Source organism: Sinocyclocheilus rhinocerous, unplaced genomic scaffold (assembly GCF_001515625.1).
Source record: "Sinocyclocheilus rhinocerous isolate Xijiao unplaced genomic scaffold, SAMN03320098_v1.1 scaffold974, whole genome shotgun sequence".
Classification (NCBI taxonomy): domain Eukaryota; kingdom Metazoa; phylum Chordata; class Actinopteri; order Cypriniformes; family Cyprinidae; genus Sinocyclocheilus; species Sinocyclocheilus rhinocerous.
Window position 1 is genome coordinate 584,865 of NW_015627262.1, and position 24,056 is coordinate 608,920.

A 24,056-nucleotide genomic window follows, 5' to 3' on the forward strand; every position below is an offset into this window, starting at 1 on the left:
TAATCTATTTATTTTTTTTTTTTTAAACATTAATGTTCTATTTATAAAGAGAAAAAATGCATTGGAAAGTCAATTTAGGGGGCAAATATTGTCCTTTTAATGGAAAAGGTGCAGTCTAAGTGGAAGAGGGGGTATGCAGAAATGCCTCAGGGGGTACTCCACTCTAAACAGTCTGGGAACCACTGATGTAGAACATTGTCCTGTGCAACAAGTGATTTATTTTATATTTTACTAGGCTGTTTAGGGTGGTTTCTAGGATGTTTCCATTTTGTTGTTGTTGTTAAAGTGTTGTGAGTGCTTGTCTGCGTATTGCCATGCGGTTGCTATGGTTGCCAGGACATTACTAAGGTGTTGTGAGAGGTTGTTTGCATGTTGCTATGCAGTCACTGAGTGTTCTGAGAGATTTCTAGGGGATTGCTGTGTGATTGTTAGCATGTTGCTAAAACACTAGGGTGTTTTGAGTGGTTGCTAGAGAGTGCTAAACTGTTCTTAGTGGTATTTAACATGTTGCTATGCAGTCTCTAGGGTGGTTGCTGTGCCTACTGGACCAAGGCAAAAATATTAGTTTATTTAGTGTAAATATATTAGTACAGAACATTATAGAAATATAGTTAACTTCTCCTCAACAAGCCATACGATGTGAAGTATCGTAATGTCTGTAGGCCTACTGACAGTGTTACAGAACAAAATGTTAAACTTGGGGTTAATGGTTTATTTAAATCCATAATCCTCAAGATGAGCAGTAGTAATAGCAATGCTTAGTAGACAACACTAATAAGAAAGTCCATGTATGTTTTTAAAGCATGTGCAGTGTTGTAGGTGTGTTGGGGTGTAACGGGTGTTATGCCCTGCAGAATTATCTTTTGTTTTATAGGTGGGGACTGAGTCATTGAGACCGCCTTGCTCTCACTATTATAGACATTTCACAGCAGGAATTGAAAGTAGGTGAGGTAACCACGCGGTGAAGAACAAGGCAGTCAGATTTGTATTCACGGAAAGACTCTCAGTCTCCAGGGATCTGCATGGCATGTTATATGCTGGAGGAAAATCTGATTGGGTGAGATCTGGAGAAGGGACACAATGATTACAGGTCAGGACATTTGTGGGGTCATAGGGTCTTGACCCTGCTGTTGGTTTACATATGAGAGGGTTATAAAATATAAAGCTAGGCTAGCAGCATCTATTTAAGCCATGATAAAATATACATGGTGTGTCTTGTCTTTGTTTTTTGTTAACTTCTATTAAATTAATTTTATTTAAAAATGTGTAAAAATCAGACATTACTGTACAATAGTCGTACAGTACGTACAATAGTTAGCCATTCCATTTAATGCAGAAATTACATACTTCACCTTTAATTTATTTTTGTATTTGTATGTCAACCTTTTATCAACTCCAATGGCCTGATATACAGAGTTTTGGAAAAAATACCATGCTACCTTTTTGGACATGTACCATGGTAGTGGCATGGTATTCCTGGAAGTACCTTGTGAATACAGTGGTACATGGATTTCAGTACCATAGAACTAGTATGGTACTTTTCACAGTGGCATTCACTGTCTGTATAGGAGTTTTAAAACAGCAGATAGTGCTGTGGGATCTCAGCTGGCATTTGGAACTGAATAAGTGTAGGATTCAGGACTGCTATGTCAAAATGCTGACTCATGCTGTATCATTTGCTGACATTTATTCAAGTATGGATCATAAGCATTTCGTTGTGTTGTGGCATCATTAAACATGCCAGGTATAGATGTGGTTGTTTGTCACTGTGGAGTAAATTTGTGTTACTTACAGATATAGCTAGCAATACTCCAATAAGTGCAGATTAAGGTCTGTGCCATGGTTTATTTTAAGGCTTGGGGAGCAAATGGTTTTGTATTTAATTATGTTTGCTGCAGGTATACTGCAGGGGGCTTTCAGTCCATATAAGCTTTGAATGGGAACGTAATACCCAAGCCATTTGAGGGAACGAGTTTGGGGACTGGCAAAATATTAACAATACTATAAATTCCCTTGTAACATAACTGTACCATATCTGTACATTAACTGTCTGTAAATTACCAAACAAATTTTGTGCTAATCTTTGCCAGATACAGAGGGATTCGGTTGAGTGGCTCCACAACAGCTTTGGCGCCTGATTTCATGCACAATAAAAACTGCAAATTGCCAATCCAGTCAGAAAAATGTCTACCGAATACCGATTTATTTTCCCCATACTTGTCAAATCTTGCATTTGTGATGTGTATCATATGCAGGGGCGTAATTTCCACTGGGGACGGGGGGGCATGTCCCCCCCACTTTTCAAAATCACGTTCGTGTCCCCCCCACTTTCAAATTCGTTTGTTTATGATTTTTTTTAACCGCACGCCGTCATCGCCAAAGAGGAGCAGGACAGAGCAGGGCACAGATGCGCGTCCGAGTCCAGGAACGTCGCTTGCAGACACTAAAAATAGCTCACTGAAAGTTCTAATGAGCAGGTATCGCTGTTGCGGCACAGTCGATGAAGCGCCAGAAGCAGCAGATGACTTTAATGTCATCATGGATAGAAGGAAAGAAAGGAGATGTGAGTTGGTTGATTCAGTAAATTAGCTCAGGTCAGGATAATCATATTTTCTGTCTACACCTGTTAATGTTAGCCTACGTTGACTGAGCTAAAATTAACATACACTGTTGCTAGGTAACAGACAGTTACACCCTTGATCATATGTGTATGTAAGCATCTGTATGTCTCTTGGGAAGGCACTACCACCTAAAGGCTACAGTATTTTGTATTTGAAATGCTTAAAATACTTAAGTAGGTAATTTTATTCTCAGATAATGGAGTAACTTTCTTCACCTGTGATATCAACTATAGCCTATCACAGTTTTTGGCTAGATGCAAGTGAATCATATGACATCCTTTTGGATCCATTGGCGGAGTCTTATATAGGGTTAGTTCACCCAAAGATGAAAATTCTGTTTTTAATTAAATAAAAAAATAACCCATCTGAATTAGGACATTTAGGCTATCCATCTAATAGTAGCCTACCAAAATCTTATTAACAGTCGAAGTTAAATCTTACTGTAGTCTTCAAATCTGGGTACTGTCTTACGTTTTAAAATCACAAAGGGAGTTTGGTCCCATCAGGCTAACGTGACAGTCACGACTCATGCAGCTGTAAGGTTTGTTTTTACTCGCGATCTTTACAACACGCATTACATTACGTATTTCATGGCACACTCGTTTTATGCGTATTTGGCGCCACCTAGTGTTGTGGGTGTATTATTGACATGTCAAAGTCTAGACCCTGAATATAAGACGACCGCGTTTTTTCAGATGTATTTCCAAGAAAAAAAACATCGTCTTATATTCGGGACAATACGGTACTATCAGATATTGCTCACTGAATGTTTTAACAGGACAGAAGAAAAGAGCAATTTGTAAATAGCTGTGCTGCTCTTGAACTTCTGAATTTGCTTGCTAGCTTAAGTTAGCTACTTATTTCTATGGACAAAATGACATTTTTTAAAGGGGCTTTATGAAAGCATTTTCAAGTATTAATCGCCTTTTTATTGACAATGTGTGAACAGCATGTAACGAAACATTAAACTAGATGAAACCTGTTGACTGATTTTTATGTGAAGGACTCAGGGTGGTTTTGCCCGGAAACGATCATTATTTTTAATGATCCTCATCTGTTGACAGGATGTCGGTGAATGACGTTCACTCACTGTTTTGGCCATCACTCGCTCGCATGAGTATGGAGTGTGCGCGTGAGCACAAGCAGTAAGTTGCTGGCTGCAGTTCACTTAATGGCCACTGGTGTCGCTAATAACAATAGTTTCTCAATTCTACATATTCTATTTAACAGCTAAATATCGGCATTTTTAGAAGCTAATCTTCATTGTTGACAGTGAAATCCCTTGAGCCATCCTCTTGAATAGGACTAGGCAGTATGACTATGTATTGTTCCACAGGACTGCTTCATTTGACACGTTGACGCGATAAAGAAACATAAATGAAAAAATAAAGGGTAGATATGCTTGATGGTATTCGCATAATCAGTCGGTTGTGTCTTAAGTAAACATTAGAAATTAGAAGAATTATGTATCGATATATTGGATCCATGTATGCATCTTAAAGTGACAGTAGCCTAACATACCTGCTGCTGGCTATATCCTTAATTGTAATCTGACAATAAGACAAAGAGAAAATAACTCCCTGCTCTTGACTGAATTGCTTATTTTTACTAATAAATATCAAATAAAAAAATAACTATATTGTGATATACATCGTTATATGAAATAAAATTTTTGGTCATACTGCCCACCTCTTGAGGATAAAGATAGCATTTTTCTGTCTGTAGAAGATAAATTTTGTGTCTTCTTAAATTAAAAGTTTTACAATATGAAAAATAAATTAATATGCTGAAGTAAATGGACTCCATCCTGGCTAATGCGCAATAATATTTTAGTGTCTAGTGTTGGGGTTAAAGAAAATGTTGTTTAAGTTGTTCAAGGAGAGGAAAGCACTTCTCTTTCTCTTATGTGTATCTAACTCCACTATTGCTAAATGTGTTTTCTTACTCTACTGTAATTTCATTGTCTCTTGCACTTTAAATGATTGCTTGCAAATATTGTAGGTATTTTATTTATTTAAAAAATTATAAATTACTTGTGTTTTAATTAAATGCATTTCTCACACCAGTATTTTGTATTTTAATTAAATACATTTGATGAGCAAGTATTTGTAATTTGTAACAAAATACTTTTTTGATGTCTTTGTGCCCATATCTGTTCCTATAGCAACAGTAAATTGACACCTGCCACGGTGTTTCTTATTTGTCATCTCTGATTAATTAAATAATTAGATGGCAAAGTAGTATAGAAAGATATCCTATTTAAAGTGGTATTTTGTCCGTTTTATTTTGTAAAAAGTGAGCAGCGGTTTGTTGTTGTTAATGAGAATTTTATCCATAAACAGGCATGCACGGAGTTCTGCAGATTTCGTCAGATTCATTCATTCATGTTGATTTATTGCTAAATAGCTCATTATTACTAAATAACTAAATTGACAATGCTTTGAGCACATTTTACCATTTTTAAATCCATTCCTCTGCATAATTGTCCCTTACACACATGTGAGCCTGCAGATTCTGTGTATGTTTTGCAGAGCGAGAGTGTTGCCGTGAAGGAGAGGGAGTTGTCCCTGCTGTTAGCCAGGATCAGGGATGAAGTGGGTAAGTCTGCTCTGGCTCGGAGGTAAAAAAAAAAAAAAACGACGTCAGTCATCTCATCTCAAATGTTAGGATGTCAACCATAAAATAAAAAGCGACTATATAGACCTTCTCTGATTACACATTTGTAAACTGCATTTTTCTCTTTCCATTCCCCTGGATTAAATTTGGCTTGTGACTTCTTACACCATTTGTGTTACAGACGTAATGCAACACTTTTTACCTAAAATACATAGTGTCATATTCTACAAATGGTTCACTATGTCCCATGATTTTCAAATATGCATCAAATATCTCATGTAAAAATCATAATTTTGATTGTTTAATTGATTACAGTAAAAAAAAAAACGTGTATATATTTTTTCAGTAATTTTAATTACCAAAAACATTGTATTTATCTGTGTTGTTTTGCAGCAGCATGATATACCTTTCTATTTTCTGTGCCATTCCTTAAAATTGTGACACCCAAGAAACATGATTTGGACTTTCTTCAGCATGCCAGTGAACAACTGAATAGTCACTTTCCATGTTCTCAGTTTTACAGATATTAATGTGTCGACTACATTTGTCAAGCTCAACCATCAATCCTCTTAAGTTATTGCAAGAATGATCAAAAAAAATATTTACTTTAATTAATGGGAAATTTTAGTTTATCAAACCAGCATTTGGTGTCATAATTGCCAGCCTAAGTGACAGCTTTATATATGCTGAATCTGCAACAATGTTACTTTCAACCTTTGTACCTATTGTGGTGGTTTTTAAAAAAAAAATTTTTTATTGTTTGTTTTGGTTTTTTGATTTGTAACATTTTGATTTATTTATTTATTTTTGCTATAAAATGAAAATAAAAATCACACAAATCAGAGTTTAAAATTTTTAAGATTAAAATTTTAGACATGCAAATTTACAAACCCCATATTTAATGAATAGAAAATAAAACGGCTCATGTATTATTTAATGTTTACCAGAATAAGTACCAAGGTTAAAAGTACCAGGGTTGCAAATTTATCCGCAACAACATTTTTTGAAGGTTAAACTTGTCCTTTCACTGACTATAACAAATTATTTGTCTCTCTAGTGGTCAGTGTTCAGCGGTGGGAGCGTCTGCAGGGTGAGAAGGCCCAACTGGAGCAGAGTTTTGAGCGGGAGCTGAAAGGACTACAAGAGGAGCAACAGCAGGAGCTCAAGGCCCTGCAGGAGAGACTGGTAGAGGAGGTCACCTCCGAGATACAGCGACTCCGGCAACAGCAGAACAGCCACCTAGTGCAGCTGCGTTCCCAGCACCAGGAACAGGTGAGATGAGGAAGTAACGGGGTGTAGAGGCCAAGATTATCATTGACACACCTTGAAGAGTCATTTATTTTAGCACTGTACACAAAGGACTTCAAGGTAATGAAGGCTTATGAGGGTTAAGAAAGCCCAGAAGGTGGTTACATGTCTTTGTAGTCTGATGATGCACTAATCATCTTCCCTTAAGCCCAAAATATACTTCAGTTTTGACACAAATGCTTAGAGTATGTGTACAGCCAACAGTGGTGGACAGTAGCGGAGTAGCTTTACTTCGTTACTGTACTTAAGTATATTTTTCAAGTATCTGTACTTTACTGGAGTCGTTTTATTGAGTAACTTTTACTTTTACTTCACTACATTCCAAAGCATAAGATCGTACTTTTTGCTTCACCACATTTCATAAAACATATTGTTACTCCTTATAATATATCACGTGCTCCGAGACGCAGAAGCGGTGTCTGATTCAAGAACGAACTGATTCTTTTCAATGAACCAAAAAAGGATGTGATGTTCAGAACATGGTAACTAGAGTAATTATCAAAGTGGGAAGTGATGCCCTCGGGGGGCATGTGGCCAGGGGTGTTTTTACACCACAGACAAGGTTTGAGAAGAAAAAAAAAATCATTATGAAAATATTATTATATTTTCCTTAATGTTCTTCCTAACTTCAGGCCTTATTCTCATGTCATATACAGTGGTGTGAAAAAGTGTTGGCCCCCTTCCTGATTTCTTATTTTTTTGCATGTTTGTCACACTTTAATGTTTCAGATCATCAAACAAATTTAAATATTAGTCAAAGATAACACTAGTGAACACAACATGCAGTTTTTAAATGAAGGTTTTTATTATTAAGGGAAAACAAAACCCAAAACTACATGGCCCTGTGTGAAAAAAGTGTTTGCCCCCTAAACCTAATAAATGGTTGGGCCACCCTTAGCAGCAACAACTGCAATCAAGCGTTTGCGATAACTTGCAATGAGTCTGTTACAGCGCTGTGGAGGAATTTTGGTCCACTCATCTATGCAGAATTGTTGTAATTCAGCCACATTGGAGAGTTTTCGAGCATGAACCGCCTTTTTAAGGTCATGCCACAGCATCTCAATAGGATTCAGGTCAGGACTTTGACTAGGCCACTCCAAAGTCTTCATTTTGTTTTTCTTCGTCAACGTAGTCCATATCAACAACAAAAATATATCTGGACTCCATTATAGTGGTTATTTTGGGAAAATCCCAGGTATTTTGAGCAGTAGGATTATAAAAATATGTGCTAATATAAATTTAAATTAAGCAGCCTATATAAAATTGCTAAATAAATCTATCAGTACTTTTTTACTTGAGTACATTAAAAAAAATCGAATACTTTTGTACTTTCACTCGAGTAAAATTGAAAAAGGAGTACTTTTACTGGAGTTATCTGTACTTTTACTCAAGTACTTGATTTGTGTACTTCGGCCACCACTGACAGCCAAACACACAACCTTTATTAAATTAGCATCATGTGCACTGTGCACATACCCTAGTCTAGTGTATGCGTAAAAAGTATAGTATATATTTGGTCGCCATTGCTTAATGAAATTTTGCAACCGAAATCCAGTCATTTCAATGGGAATCATAAAAATAAACATTTTCACCTGAACAATTTCCAGTGGCAAAAATAATCCCTGTTCAAGTTCTGTGGACTTTGACACACAAATTTGCAACACCAGCCAATAACAACCCTCTTGGTTCGCCAGTGACCTCTGTGATCTTCAGTATGCTTTGTTACTAAGTTACAAATCTCCAAAGACAATTTTCAACAAACTGTTCAGATTGTCCACAAGTCTCAAATGGCCCATAGTGCTAATCTAAATTGGTTTGGTATTAATAAAGAGAGAGACAACAGAGTGATACGAGATGAAAGCAACTTGTTACAGTATTTTTCTATAGACAACGATCAAATATACGTTGTAAAATGTTGTAAATGACCAGTCAGAATCCAGAGCCAGTATTCCAGAGTGCCTTGTAAAAACCTTTTAAAAACTGACAACCATTTTTGTTTTCCATTTTAGATCGAGGAAATGAGTGAAAACCATGAGAGGGCCATGATGGAGATGGAAGCGACCCATGGTGCCACGTTGGCCACTTTACAGGAAGAACACACCAGAACCATCAAGAGTGAGTCCTGCTGACAGACACATCCATCACACTCCCAGAAATTGAAGCAACTGTGTCTAAAGACCTAGTGAGCTGCCTACTTAGACATCATTATTAGGGTATCATAGCCTAAAAGCTATATAATACCATATAGGTTTGGCCCACTATGAGAGCTCTATTGATTTCTGGTGGAAGTCCCTGCTAACAACATAATTACAGACAGCTGAAACAAAACGGTCTGTTAAATGTACTTTTTTTTTTTTTTTTTAGTGCTGTCAAACAATTAATCGCGATTAATCACATCAGTAATATGTGTGTGTGTGTACTGTATATATTTATTATGTACATATACACACACATGCATGTATATATTTAAGAAAAATGTGTTGGTTATATTTAAAATCTTAATATTTATATATAATATAAATTATATGTGTGTGTGTATAGGTGTAAATATTTTTAAAAATATATACAGTGGGTACGGAAAGTATTCAGACCCCCTTAAATTTTTCACTCTTTGTTATATTGCAGCCATTTGCTAAAATCATTTAAGTTATGTTTGTGTATTTATATATACATAATAAATATACACAGTATGCACACATATATTTTGTAAACAAAAACTTTTATTTTGGATGATTAATCGTTTGACGGCACTAATTTTCATCAGTGTTACTAACATGAATTGGTTGTTTGTTTTTAGACCTGAAGATGGCACATGAGCAGCAAAAGAAGTCAATGGAAGAGGAATTTGAGAAGCTCAGACTCTCACTACAGGTACTGCATGTCCTCACTTTTAATGCCATCATGCATTGTACATTGTTTTTACCCTTTTATTTATAATGGCATGTGTAAGGGTGTGAGTTTCTGTGCTGTGTTTAGGATCAGGTGGACACCTTGACATTTCAGAACCGTGCTCTGCGAGACCGGGCCAAGCGCTTTGAAGAAGCACTGCGCAGAAGCACAGATGAGCAAATGGTGGTACTGTTCTTCATATTCTTTTGTGTGTGTGTGTGGCCAGTGGTATTAAAAGAAAAATCATCCCCAGAAAATTCTGTCATAATTTTATCCTCTGTGTTCCACAAAAGAAAGATGAGGGTGAGTGAATATAACCAGCTCTTTAAACTCTGGACATCCTGGGATGCTTTTTACAGTACCGAAACATGCTGGACACAAGTTTACTGCTTTGTAGTTAATTTATATTTCATAATGTAATTATAATCAAATATAAATTCAGTTAATTATATGGATAGTTCTGGGATGTAGATACAGTATGTAGTAGTTTGCATCTGTTTTCTGTTTGCATGTGCACAGGATGCTCTTGCTCCGTATCAGCATATCGAAGAGGACCTGAAGAGTCTTAAAGAGGTTCTGGAGATGAAGAATCAACAGATTCATCAACAGGAGCTCAAAATTTCAGAGCTGGAAAAAATGGTAAATTATATTAACAAACATTGCAAAATAACGTTAAAGATAGCTTTAAATATTAAAGACACAATGAAACTGGAGTTTTGTGGCTTTCATTCCCTGTACTCATAAACAAAGTTCGCTTTGTCAGATATGCACATTTATACTACAAGGCTGTTGAAGCGCTTGAATCTGTTTGGTTGAGAAACATTATTTTCAGGGAAACGCACAGCTAAAGTAGTTCCATGTCCATATCACTTCACCAAATGATTTCAGTTACTTCAAAAAGTCTTTACAGCCTACAGCAGCAAAAGAACCAAAACCTGCAACGACATGGACCAAGCAAATAACAAGATAAAAATGACAAATTATTTCCATGTTTTTGTCACAAAATTGTATTATTTCTCCTGTTCTCTCTCTCCCACTCAAACGCGCACACATACAGCACGACATTCACACACATGGAAACATGCATGCACACAGAAATGTGTTGTCAGTAGGGATGTAACCGTTCACTCAACTCACGATTCGATTCACGATTTTGATTTCACGATTCGATTCACGATTATTTATTTATTTTAACAAAATGAGATTTAAGACGCATTATAAATTAAATGTGTCCTTTTATTATTGCTTGGACAAAATGCTGCACATTTCTTTGTGAAATTGAAATCTAACACTATAATAATATACTAATGTAGCACTTGCATATTACTGCTCTTTTGTTGGTTTTGATTGCTTCTATTGTCCTCATTTGTAAGTCGCTTTGGACAAAAGCGTCTGCTAAATGACAAACAAAGAAGCGCTGCACATATGAACTAGATGCAAGATGAAAAGAAAAAATACCATCTAAACTTTTCTAAAGACAGTAAGTTCCCCTCAGACATGCATTCATATAAACTCCTACACCTAAATGAATCGATTTGTTTAGCATCTCAACCGATTTGAATCGTCACATATTTGAATCGATTTTCAACCGGCTCGCAGTTAATCGTTACATCCCTAGTTGCCAGTGCTGCTCTGACGATTTTATCAGAAAAATAGATTAGCAACTTAAAAGCTGCTTGTCATTTCTCACAAGCGAGGTACTAATGTCGTTTTTGAATCAGATGAACTTACAGTTTCGCTATTAGTAGAGACACTGCTGCCAAACACGGTTGAGAGATGCACAGACTTCGTAATTCACACACTCTTAATCTCTCTCTTCCCTCCTCTTCATCTCTCTCTCGCTCTCTCTCATAACTGCATTAATAACTGCATTACTATCAATGGCTCAAGCCTCCGTTACTAGGTCTAAAATGTCGTTTTGGAATTAGCAACGGAAGTGTGGAATGAGATGCGCAAGAAATTTATCCTATGCAAGAAATTGTAACCACCAATGCATCACCACCTCGGGTGTGCAATATTTTCTAAAAATTCAACAGCACGTCATCAATTATTCCTTACTTAAAATGTGTGTGTGGGCCAAATTTTTGATGACTAAAGTTGACCGTACACAGATTTTTGACCAGTCAACTGCTCTGTAGAATGAGAATATCCCTCACCCTGCCAAACATTTGTTACATTGCAGAGTATGGTTCATGGCGTAACTAAAAAAAATGTATTTAAATAAAAAAAAGACCACTGCTTCCATCTGTCTCACTCAAACTTGCTGTTTCAAAAGGGAATTTGTCTACACTGTACAGATTTCATGAGTTCTTTAAAGGTGTACTCAAAAGGCAGAAACCCCAAGCCTATCTATTACGTAATTGCCATGGACAAATAGTAGTTCGAAGGTTTTTACCGGAAGCTGTTTTGAACTTCATTTTGGCCTGATTTTGTTTGACATTACATCAAACCAGTTCGTTCTTTGATTGCACTTGAAGTATATCTAGGACTTTATACTTATATAAAAACTTATACTGGCACCTGTGTGTGGATGTTATCAAACAAAACCGAAGGTTTTCAGTTACTTGTGCCATTAGAAATTAAAAATGTCCTATATGCAGTTGTATTTGTCAACCATAAAAGGTATACAGTAACAACAGAGAGTTACCAAGACACATTTTTTGGTCACAAATCAACTTGCCTGCAGAATAAAACACATTTTAGGCCTCTAATATGACTGGATTCTCAATGTTATTTTAATGTACATGATGATGAATAAAGCTAAAGTGCTCCTTTGAAATTCGAAATGTTGAGTTTTTCAGTGATTTAGTGTGTTTGTCATGTTTTTACACAGGCCCAAAAGAATGTTATGCTGGAGGAGCGTATTCAGGTGTTACAGCAGCAAAATGAAAACCTGAAGGACAGGATTGACCGCAACCTTGCCATGTCCAGGTCTTTATAAAACATTTCTAGTTTTATACCATTAAAGGCACATTAGTTTGGGAGGATTTCGATACTACGCTCTTAAAAATGAGTTCTTTATTGGCGCTGATGGTTCCATGAAGAACCTTTAACATTCATAGAACCTTTCCATTGCACAAAAGGTTCTTTATAGTGAAAAAAAAGTTTTAGATTATTAAAATGTTCTTCACACTAAATGTTCTTTGAAGAACTGTTTACTGAAAGGTTCTTTGGCATCGCTGTGAAAACCACCTTATAAACCTTTAGACCCTTTTAAAGCTACAGAAGAATGCTCAGTAGTTGTTTCCTCTATTCTACTAGGCAACTGTCAGAGGAAAATGCCAACCTGCAGGTGAACGTTGAGAAAGAGAGCAACGAGAAGAAACGACTGAGTCGCACCAATGAAGAGCTGCTGTGGCGTCTTCAATCGGGCGAGTTGAGTCCTCGAATGTCTCCCACCCAGTCGCCCCTTCATCGACCAGCCTCTAGTCCAGTTTCACCCTCCCGACAACAGCCCTTCCCTAGATGAGTGTCCAGTTCTCCGTCTCAAACACTATTATTTTTTTCCCTTTCTTTATCTTTAACTCATGTTTCTCATTGTGGATTCTGATTGGATGGAACAGAGGATGCTCTCACACCTCTGACATCATAGATGGTGGCCATAGCGCTTTCGGTTTCATCATGCCAATGTTACTGTATTAGTTAGTTGATACAGTGGTCAGGGTTTGAGTTGTAGCGTGACTGAACAAAATAGTCGAAGGCATGTACGTAATTATGTAAATAGTTCACCCAAAAATGTAACATTCTATCATAATTTACTTATTCTGAACCTGCATGACTGACTTTCTTATGTGGAGCATAAATGGAGAAATGTAAAAAAATTGTCATTGTTCTTTTTCGTGCAATTACAATGAATAGGGACTGAAGCTTTTAAGTTTTAAAAGGATGCATGAAAGTCAAATTTAAGTAAATTGTTATACTCCGCCTACAGTGTGACTGGATAGTTGAATCAGTGAGTTGATCTCTAACTAAATCAGTCTGATTCATGAAGAATCAATCGGGTTCAAGAATCAATCAACATTCTAAGCCAATTATGGTTGAAAGTTCCATCTTTATCAGCATAGTTCAACGATTCAGCATTTGCATTTGAAACTGCAGTTCTAACAAATGTTCGCAAACGGCATCATAAAGTTGTTTGGTTGGAACTACAGCCTTCAACCTGTGATTAGGATTGTGATTAGTAAATTTTTTTTTTTTTGTATGACGTGAACGTAAATGGATCATGCTCTTGACAAAAAAACAAAGCAAGCTAACATGCAGTACAGTCTGTCTTTTATTCTATATATCTATATAGATGTGTACACACACAGTAGTCCTCAGATGGCATGTTCGTTATATAAAGCAGTAATCTTAAATTATTTTGATCTTGAACTGATTAATTAGCAGAAGTTATTATTGTACCACCTGCGTGATGTCACTAACGACTTTAGACGTTATTGTTGAACTAACACGGTTTGAGCAACAGATGTGCAAAAAAGGCAATAGTTGTGACTAGCTCATGAATTAGTTAATGAATTGGACATTACTGCTTTTCTCGTGAAAAATCCAAGTACCTAGGAGAGATGTCAAAATTTTAAGTAAATAACAACAAATAAGATTTTGGTCCGTTATTCTATATATACATATCTATATAGATGTGTACACACACACACACACAGTAGTCCTCAGATGGCATGTTCATTATATAAAGCAGTAATCTTAAATTATTTTGATCTTGAACTGATTAATTAGCAGAAGTTATTATTGTACCACCTGCGTGATGTCACTAACGACTTTAGACGTTATTGTTGAACTAACACGGTTTGAGCAACAGATGTGCAAAAAAGGCAATAGTTGTGACTAGCTCATGAATTAGTTAATGAATTGGACATTACTGCTTTTCTCGTGAAAAATCCAAGTACCTAGGAGAGATGTCAAAATTTTAAGTAAATAACAACAAATAAGATTTTGGTCCGTTCTTATAGTCGTTTGACTTTAGTAGACTTGCAATGTAGCACATGAGTTTCATAGATCACTTTTATTACACTTTTATGGTGGTTTGAAAGCTTGAAAGCATCAGTCTTCATTAGATGTAATTACATGGAAAAGACAGACCAGCACATACTTCAAAATGTCTTCATCTGTGTTCCACAGAGGAAAGTCAGTCAAATGAGTTTGGAGCTTCAGTGAGAAAATGACAGAATTTTGGTGTTCAAAATTTTTAAATTTACATGATTCTGCACTAAAGAGAACAGAAAAAGGAACATTATTCTCCCTTATTTACTTTAAGACTGTATCATGGCCGTTACAATATTGTGCATGATTTCACATGCCATTTTGGAAATATACCTTGTTTGTACCTTCTGCTCTAATGGATTTGGCTCTTGGGCTTGCGCTGAGGTTTTCCGTTCGAACAGGACATCACTGCGCTTGTTCTCCAACCTTTGCCTATGGTCTCAAGCTTTTCCAAAGATTGATCAGGACAACATATATACCAGTTTTACTAGGAATTTGCCTTTTTAAAAGGAAAATCTCCCACCAGCAACCCTCTGTGCAAGCTCAATACACCGAACAGGAAAACACAGGAAGATCTTTATAGGCAAGTTTAGGATGGACAGCAGCCATTCAAATGAGGTAAATACTTTGTCAACTAATTATGTAGTCTAGGGGCTTAAATGTTGACACACATGTGAGTTTAAGGTGTACTTACACTTTTTAAGGTGGTTCCTTCACATTTTGTGACTACTATACGAGGATGCTAATATTAGCATGGACTGACAGTGCAGTAGTGTAAACAACTTTCAAAACTTCAACCTGCTGTCTTTACCTTCATTTTTTTTTTTTTTTTGTGTGAGGGTAAACCATCCTCATGCCTTCATCTCAACTGTCCATGTTTACAGAAAACTCCGGAATGCATTAAGCTGTAAGAACTCCCTGTGAACTTGATGCCACAGTTATCAGTCATGGCTGTTTATGTCCCTCTTCTCTGTACAGTATGTATCATAAGTCTTCCGGTTGCTCTGACTCAGATATTATGCTTAAACTGCATTCATGTGGACACTATGAGGGCTTTTGTCCTATGTCCTGCATCATATTTAACCAAAAGGTTTTTGTGAAAGTACTACAGAACATTACATTAGCATGTTATGTTAGCAACATGCAGGTTTTCATGAGTACCTCAGTTCTTGAAATGAAAATGCAGGCTTCTACAGAGACTTATCGTTTATTGTAATACATTCAGGGTCTACTGCGTCAAAGCCATGGTCTCAATACGGGAAGTTTAGTCGTGAATAATAACCATAAAGTATTTTAACTACACCTGCGTTTTTCTTCCCTGAATGGCCTACAACAACTGTCCTGTAATTAAGTGGATCATTTGTATGTGTATATGCACTTGTATTCTTGCTGATGCTGTGGTAAAAGTCTGGATTCAGTCTTTGGGAACTTTAGAAATGAGTTAGGAAGTCATCTTGTTCTTGAATGTTTTATTTAATGTGCCGAGGGGACAATATACGCGTTTTATTTTATGTCTAAGTGTACTTAGTAGTGCAGCTATTAGTGATTGAATTTTTTATGATTAGCATAAATGACCATGATTGATTTTTGTTTATTATTTTTTTTTATAGGAACATAAAATCATTAGTTCACATTCTTCAGCCTTAACATTTGTGCAAACACAGAAAGTGCAAATGGCTGCTGCCGTTTACAAACACTTGAACTAAGATGATTGCTTATTTTATATCATTGCACTGGTGAATTTTGATGATTTTATTCCTGCTCATTCTCCCGTCAGAGATCTAGCTCAGGTTAGGAAGGTACATCACAAATGTCATTCACAGTTTGAATCGATACATTCTAAGACATCTTCATGTTGTATCTACAGTACAGAATGTAAACTATACATTTGAAGGTTGGCATCAATGTAATATCACGCTTGTGTTTAAATGTATTTCACTCATATAGCATTTAAACCGAAAGCTTTGAATGAAATTTAAAAATCAGTCAACTACCTGTCTGCTAAGAAAAATTCTACTGTTACAGTTCCTTGGGTGGCTGCTTGGATTATCTCTGCTTTTGAAATGTAAATGAAATGAAATCTTCAATCAATCAGGTTGTGAAACGCACTGATTTTTATTTATTTTTTTCCTGTGTGTCCCATGGACATGATTAAGAATGGAAGAAGCATTCAGAAACTCCATAAAGGAATCGTTCAACCAAAAATATTTTGTCATTATTTACTCACTCTCATATGGTTCAAATCTCTTATGTTGTTGTTTTTGTCCTTGTAGTATACTTCAATTTTTAACCCTTGTGCCATGAGCTCATTTTATGGGCACATAAAAATGTGGATCACCAAATCACAAAATATTGGATTTAATCTTCCTGTCAGCTTGAGTGCCGAAAAGGATGAAAAAGCATCATAAAAGTAGTCCGTACCACTTGTGCACTGTTCCAAGTCTTTTAAATCCATGATGAACTAGAGTTGTATGGAGTAGAACGGAGTATGTTTGAGAATGAAAAGAGGATGAATAAATAATGACCAAAGGTAAATTTTTTTTTTTTTTTTTTGATCAGGAATACAACTGTAATACAAACATAAATGTCTGTCATTGGATATTTAAGGGAGGACTGTAACATGGATTGTGTTAATGAAATGTCCTAATGATTGTTTTTTTTTTTTCTCTCCTAATTTGTGTTGTACAGCTTGTATGAGCTTTATGTGTGATCTGTTACAACACTTTAATGGAAAAGCATGTCTTAAAGCTGTGGTATAATTTGTTTAGTTCAAACCTCGTTAGTGTAGCTAATCACTGTTGTGATGCATTCAAAAACTCTTTTGATGATTATGTTGCACTTTATTGCACTTTGGGTTTAAATATTAAAAGACAATATAAAAGCACTGTTTCTTAAAGCTGACTTTCAACTCATTTAAAAAGTACAACTTTTGAGGGAAGACAGTTTTCAAGAGTCTAGAAAAATAATATTAACTAATATATTATTATTATTATTATTATTATTGCTAATATATAATTATAATAGTATGAACTTTATATATATATATATATCTCATTACTAATAAAATACCTCAGAAGCCTTTTCACTTTCCAGTTATTAAATAAATAGTTCACTCAAATGAAAATTTGCTCTCTGCATACCCCAGCGACAGCCCTGCGTGAGGCCATCCAAGATGTCGATGAGTTTGTTTCTTCATCAGAACCGATTTGGACAAATCTATCGATTACATGAAGTAATTTTAAGTTAAAACACCTTGGATGTTAGTTGATGGACTGGAGTCGTGTGGATTACTTGTGAATTATTGTGATGCTGGTCACACTTTATTAACTAAAGTGTTACTGTGATGTTGTTATCAGCTGTTTTGACTCATTCTGATGGCACCCATTCACAACAGAGGATGCTAACTCATCTCGGATGGCCTGAGGATGAGTGAATTTTCAGCATATTTTCATTTTTGGGTGAACTATTCCTTCCAAGGCTGCATTATGTCTCACTGAATTCTATTTCACAGAGAGAGAAAAAAACATCACATTACAGCTTTTTAAAAAGACTAGAAGCATGGAAATCATTCATTCTTTTTGGATGTGAAATGCTGAATGATATCAATAGGCAAGGGGAAGATAATGGTGGAGTTTCTTTCTGCTGCTATGGCGTTTAGTGTCTGGAGGTATCGCAGCTGCAGAGCTGATGGTGACTCAGAGATCACCAGAGACGCTTCCTTCAGTGCCCGCGAGGCGTTCATCTCCCCCTCAGCTGCAATTACCTACACAGCGATATGACACAAGCGACTCAAGTGTGTTATTATATGTTGTGCCTGATATGTATTTTCCTCTGCATAATGTATTCCTCTGTATTTGACTCCGCTATAATATTAAACTGTAGGGCCGTAATCACTGATTTTCTCCAAATGATCCTAGAGGGCCTGTAGAGCATTGCTTTTGGGAGAAATCTCAATTCAGATGAAACGGATTACTTAAGGGAGAAGTGTGACATTTTTAATATAAAAATCCCATATATAAAATATCCCAGTTTATAAGGGGTATTGCCTGAAAACAAAATTTACATTTTATATAATAATAATAATAATAACAATAATACAATTATTAAAGGGGTCATATGATGCGATTTAAATTTTTCCTTTCTCTTTGGAGTGTTACAAGCTCTTGGTGCATAAAAAAGATCTGTAAAGTTGCAAAGACTAAAGTCTCAAATCCAAAGAGATATTCTTTATAAAAGTTAAGAGTCAGCCACGCCTACCTAAAACAGCTCGTTCTAACGACGCGTCTACGTCGCTATGTGGGAAGATTTGCATAACGCCGCCCAAATGTTCACGCAAAGAAAGAAGGCGTAACTTTTATTCTCGCTGTAGTTTTGTTGTTTCCGCCCCCATGTCGTAAAGACGCTGTGTGCTTCGTTGTGAAAGCGAAACTACTTTGTTTGGTCTTCCAAAAGAGGACGATATCCGCTCACTCAAGCCGGCCTCCGCTCACTCTAGACCGATGAGCTTTGTAAAAATCGACGCGTTTCAGAAAGGCGGGGCATAGAGGAGAAACAATAATGTACAGTGTGTGGAAAATAATGTGTTTTTTGAACCTTAAACCGCATAAACACATTTCATTACACCAAATACACCAAATACTGTTCTTTTTAGCAACATCATATGACCCCTTTAAAACCTATGCCACAATGGGTAACATGGTTGCAAATTTGCTTAATGTATCACTCAACAGCAGTTAGCTAGTATGGCACCAAATTTTGGTTTTTAGTCACTGATAAACCTTATTTTCCACATGAATCCAGAAAAAAAGATAATTCTACAGTTAGTTGGCTGTGAGAGTTTGTGTACAATTTTAGATACATTATATTTAAGGATCTGTTGCCATTGTGTTCAGTGTGGATTATATGTATTTGCTTAGACAATGCACTGCAACAATAGAGGTCTTCTTCAGAATACACCGTGTTGTTGAAACTAAATAATAAATATTCATAATGAGTGCACTATTTTGTGCCTGTGATATTTATGCACCTAAATTCAGTGTTGGGTCCATTATTTGGGCAGTATTGACTTTCATAATTAAATATTTGTACATGAATGACTGCATGAGAGTTTGTTGTGGTGGTCTCACCTTTGCACGGGCTTCTCGAGTTGCTTCAGCTTCTGCAGCCATGGCTCTCTGAAGCTGGACGGGCAGTTTAACATCCTTTATCTCCACTCGCTCCACTTTAATGCCCCATACGCTAGTGGCCTCATCCAAGGCAATCTGTCATCAAGATGATACAAAGCTGTCAGGATCTGGGAATATGATATACCCTTCTTGTGGGCAGATCCCTGGGTTTAGCTTTACAGCTGAAGCATCAGTTTAATAGCAAATAAATAATTCTGGGCTGTGTCCAAAATTGCTCCCTCTTACCATTATAAAGGGGATAGAGGGGACATCCATTAGTAGTTATGTCTGAAACCATACTGGACATCCCATATCCCATAATGCACCGTGATAAAGAGTGTACAAACAATATACACTTAGCAGCTAGAGAATACCCATGCACTGCAAGGGTTCACGGCAAATGAATTTCCACATCTATGACAAATTTAGCAGTAAACGCTTGTGCAGGTAAGCATTGTGCTTAACAAAAAGCAATTTCATTTAGCAGCAAGCACAATCTTAGAAAGAGCGGAAGCCCTTCTGGTGCATGAGACTTGTTTTCATTGACTCTTTTAAAAGTGAACTATATTAGAGAACTAATGTATGAAATTGGGTATGTGGGCGATTTCAGACACAACACCACACTGTAAAAAATTACTGTGAATTTAACGGTAAAAGACTAAAAATGCTACAGTAAAAACCTGTTAAATGGTTAACGGTAAATTCCTCTACTATATACGGTGAAAAACTGTATTGGACATTACATGTATTGGACATTAATTTTACGGTAGTATACCGTTTTTGAAAGTGAAAAAGACCGTTTAATTTACAGTGAATAACTGTAAATTGACATTCCCAGAATTCCCTGCGTTACATTTCAAATTTGATGTTTTTTTGTTGAAATTATGTTTCTTCTTAGTTTTTTTCTTATCAGTTTTGTATATTAGGGTTGTGTGTTACACCTAATGTTGTTAAATTAATGTTTATTGCATTATTTCAGTTTCATGTGTGTTACCATGATGGTGTTTGGTGTTTGTGTGAATGACACTGTGCACCTTCTTTATATGTTATTATTTAAAAGCTGCTTTGGTTCATCATGTGACTTTCTCATCACCACCTGCATTTGGTGGTTATCAGTGTATTACAAAGGTACAAAACAGATTTCAGTACTTCAATAGGTTGGTATATTAACATTATATCAGTTAATGAAATTACGGTATTTAACTGTAAATTTAAGTTAAAACCTAAAACGTTGCTACTGTATTTTTTACGGTAAAATTCCGGCAACCACAGCTGCCGTTTTTCTACCATAAATTTTACGGAATTTTTTTTACAGTGCATAATGTTACAAAAGCACAATAAAATTAGCATATTCTGATGCTATAAAATAACTTTGGATGAGGAACATACCAAAATGACTGAATTATTATTAGTGAATTTAAATGATTAGGTTCTCTAATTCAACTCACTGATTCAGCGATCGAGTCGCAGCAGTTTGTGAGCTCATTGCTGTATGTTCTGATGAACATAATTTCATTATGTTCATCACAAAAACCAACCGTGTAACTTCTAAAGGTCTGTAATATTATGCATAAATCCAATCGACTACTTTGTGATATGTTTTGCATCTTTTTGTCCCTTTGGAAGTTGCCAGATGTGGTCAGAATGAACCGTCGTTGTACGGAAAGGAGCTGCATTCTATGGAGGCCCAAACTTGCAGAAATTAAAAACAAATAAATAAATGTATTCAATGTATTCATTCCCCCATTGGGCGCCCTTTCTGGTCAGGGCCACTGAAATTGTCCTAAGCTTCCCCCAGTTACGGTGCCCCCTGTACTGCTGCTCTGAGAGTTCATGTACCTGCATGTTGTTTGAGATGCCCTCTCTATCAGACAGCAGCTCTGACAGGCTCTTTGTGCCCAGGACATTTCGCAGGGTGGTCTGTGCCAACAGCTGTGTTGCATGGTCTGCATTGGACACGTTGGCCACGGAACAGATCGGGTCAAAGACACGAAAGTACACCACACCATCCACACTTACGGTCACGGAGTCCTTTGTCAGGAACTGTTCTCACATAAACACAGATACTCATCTTTTCATATACTGATCCAAAACTTTACATTATGTATTCAGATTTAGCTTGCCAAATCTTGTTTATTTAACAATCTATTGGTATGCCGGTTTAATTTGGCAAACTTTGTATTGTCATAAGAGCTATGAAAAATATTTTTTTGTTCATTAAATTAAAGCTGAAATAAAATAAAACATAAATATTAGATGAAAAACTTAAACTTGAAATTTTAAATAATTTTAAATATTTTAAATGTTCACTATACATATATTTATATGTGTATATATTATATATATTTATTTTAATATTTTAAATAAAATGATAAATAAATAAAATGAACATTTTTTAAACAAAATGAAAGCTATAAAATAAAAGCTAATTAAAATTATTTTAAAAATGCTATAATAGTATGTACATTATATAATTAATAATATAATATATAATACGTACCTCTTGAGCAGGAATATCAAATGTCACCGTTCTCAAGTCCACCTTCCTGAATGTATCAGTACATGGCAGCACAAAGAAAATTCCTATAATATGTATAAATAATATACAAATGTAGACAGTTATATATTTAAATCAATTAAAATGAGGGATGCTCTTTATTAATAACATTAAATTATAGCAAAAAACTATATTTAAATGAGAAACTTTGTCATACCAGGTCCTTTTGGTTTCTTGTCCACAATACGACCTAATCGAAAGATCACAGCCCTTTCATACTCCTTCACAATCTAAGAGTGGAGTACATTGTACATACAGTCATCATTTACATAGATGATAATTACTGTATTGAACAATACATTGATTGTCTGTGGAAAATCTACCTTGATGCACATAAACATGGTAACAGGAAACAATCCTATAGTGATAATGATGGCGATAAAGATAATGAACCAGCCAAAGCATCCCAGTGAGGGAGGTTTATCATCTGTAAGACATGGAGCCAACATGAATTATGCTTGAATATGGTACACTTTGTTGTCCCATGACTGTTTTTAAAAACATAAGAGACACACATCCCACATTCCTTTTCTAAAAACTATTAGATATCACCTCAGCTGCATTAATATTGATCCATTTTTAAATTAACTAATTTATGTTACCAAAGCATAATATTTATTTGTCTGCTATTTCTACTAACTTGTAACATTTTACAATCATGTCACTACTTACTACGTTTCCCCAAAATCAATCAATCAATCAATTTTGACATTTTTCTTCACCATTGTGGAAAGACAAGAATCGATTTTCAAAATTCAATTTTCATATTACAATTAGTCAGCTCAGCCTTCATTCCTGTTACTAAAAAATAATAATAAAAAAAAATAAATAGCCACAAAATTTAAACATTATTAAAGAAGCCTTTTCAAATCTGCTTGTGAAGGTTGTAATACATGCAAACCAGACATTATGAAAATGCCCTGATATTGTTTAATCAGTGGGATATTACATTTCTTTTTAACTGTAGACTGAATGTCAGGTAAACATATCAAATACCACTGAGACACTCCTACTGACTTAACGATCATGCTTAACTGTACCTTTCACAATTAGTCAGCTCAGCCTTCATTCCTGTTACTAAAAAAAAATAAAAAATAAAATAAATAGCCACAAAATTTAAACATTATTAAAGAAGCCTTTTCAAATCTGCTTGTGAAGGTTGTAATACATGCAAACCAGACATTATGAAAATGCCCTGATATTGTTTAATCAGTGGGATATTACATTTCTTTTTAACTGTAGACTGAATGTCAGGTAAACATATCAAATACCACTGAGACACTCCTACTGACTTAACGATCATGCTTAACTGTACCTTTCACTCTCCTTATGAACTTAGTCATGAAAGACTGAACTTAGGGTAAAACTGTTGCCATGTGGCATTGTTATTATACAATAGAATTTTTTTTCGATTTTATTGCCATTTTTCAAGTTACAGTTTAAAAAATTGTAATATTTATTTTGAATATTTTTAAGATTTTGTTCAAGATACAGAAACGTATAAAGGCATACCTTGTATTATATGTCTGCTACTCTCAGTCTGCTGGTTTTGGACCCTGATTACGGTGTCCATGTTGAAGAGCGCTACAAACTTGAGATGTGTTGCTGCAGACAGCAGGTAACAGGAGCTTGCAATATGTGCTCACCTTCCCATAAGGGTGTGTCCTGCTTCCCATTAGACCAGGTGCATGCAGAGCAAAGCTGGAGGAGAGGAAAATTCTGACTCATTTCATATCAGATGTGAATACCATCAACCTGTATATTATGAGGTGCAAAATAAATTATTTTCAAAATATTTTATTTGTTCAGAGTTTTGCAGGCAGTTTTTTTTATTTTTTGATCAAATATTGTTATAGCTGTAGTAGGACATTTGTAATTCATAGATTTCTGGATAGATTACATGGC

At 35.7% G+C, this 24,056-nt stretch overlaps 3 protein-coding genes across 5 annotated transcripts in view; 2 read left to right on the forward strand and 1 right to left on the reverse strand.

Moving 5' to 3' along the window:
• The window catches only part of LOC107726712 (serine/arginine repetitive matrix protein 1-like), a 45,462-nt gene extending 38,944 nt beyond the window's left edge, over window positions 1–6,518 (forward strand). The window contains exon 7 of the mRNA XM_016536407.1: window positions 6,295–6,518. Coding sequence (XP_016391893.1) covers window positions 6,295–6,518 — 224 coding nt within the window. The remainder of the gene's footprint in view (window positions 1–6,294) is intronic.
• The window catches only part of LOC107726624 (microtubule-associated tumor suppressor candidate 2-like), a 15,771-nt gene extending 2,145 nt beyond the window's left edge, over window positions 1–13,626 (forward strand). For 2 of the 3 annotated variants that reach the window (XM_016536282.1, XM_016536288.1), the window contains exons 2-9: window positions 5,153–5,219; window positions 6,295–6,509; window positions 8,555–8,660; window positions 9,343–9,416; window positions 9,522–9,620; window positions 9,954–10,073; window positions 12,268–12,365; window positions 12,696–13,626. In XM_016536282.1, coding sequence (XP_016391768.1) covers window positions 8,564–8,660; window positions 9,343–9,416; window positions 9,522–9,620; window positions 9,954–10,073; window positions 12,268–12,365; window positions 12,696–12,903 — 696 coding nt within the window. In that variant the 5' untranslated portion in view covers window positions 5,153–5,219; window positions 6,295–6,509; window positions 8,555–8,563 and the 3' untranslated portion in view covers window positions 12,904–13,626. The remainder of the gene's footprint in view (window positions 1–5,152; window positions 5,220–6,294; window positions 6,510–8,554; window positions 8,661–9,342; window positions 9,417–9,521; window positions 9,621–9,953; window positions 10,074–12,267; window positions 12,366–12,695) is intronic. The other variant, XM_016536297.1, reaches the window with a different exon arrangement.
• Window positions 13,627–17,959: 4,333 nt separating this feature from the next.
• stoml3a (stomatin (EPB72)-like 3a) lies at window positions 17,960–23,767 on the reverse strand. The gene is made up of 7 exons (XM_016536443.1): window positions 23,664–23,767; window positions 22,475–22,578; window positions 22,309–22,381; window positions 22,095–22,177; window positions 21,434–21,637; window positions 19,556–19,690; window positions 17,960–18,192 (listed from the first exon to the last, which is right to left on the reverse strand). The coding sequence occupies exons 1-7, from the start codon at window positions 23,722–23,724 to the stop codon at window positions 17,995–17,997; spliced, it is 858 nt and encodes a 285-aa protein (XP_016391929.1). The 5' UTR covers window positions 23,725–23,767; the 3' UTR covers window positions 17,960–17,994.
• Window positions 23,768–24,056: the final 289 nt, after the last annotated feature.

Bases quoted from the DNA above. Each gene is read 5' to 3' on its own strand.
- stoml3a (XM_016536443.1), bottom strand. From the start codon at position 23,724: ATGGACACCGTAATCAGGGTCCAAAACCAGCAGACTGAGAGTAGCAGA. The intron at 22,178-22,308 runs GTATGACAAAGT...TACATATTATAG, and splicing joins CAAGAAACCAAAAGGACCTG to GAATTTTCTTTGTGCTGCCA. The intron at 21,638-22,094 runs GTACGTATTATA...ATGTGAGAACAG, and splicing joins TTGATATTCCTGCTCAAGAG to TTCCTGACAAAGGACTCCGT.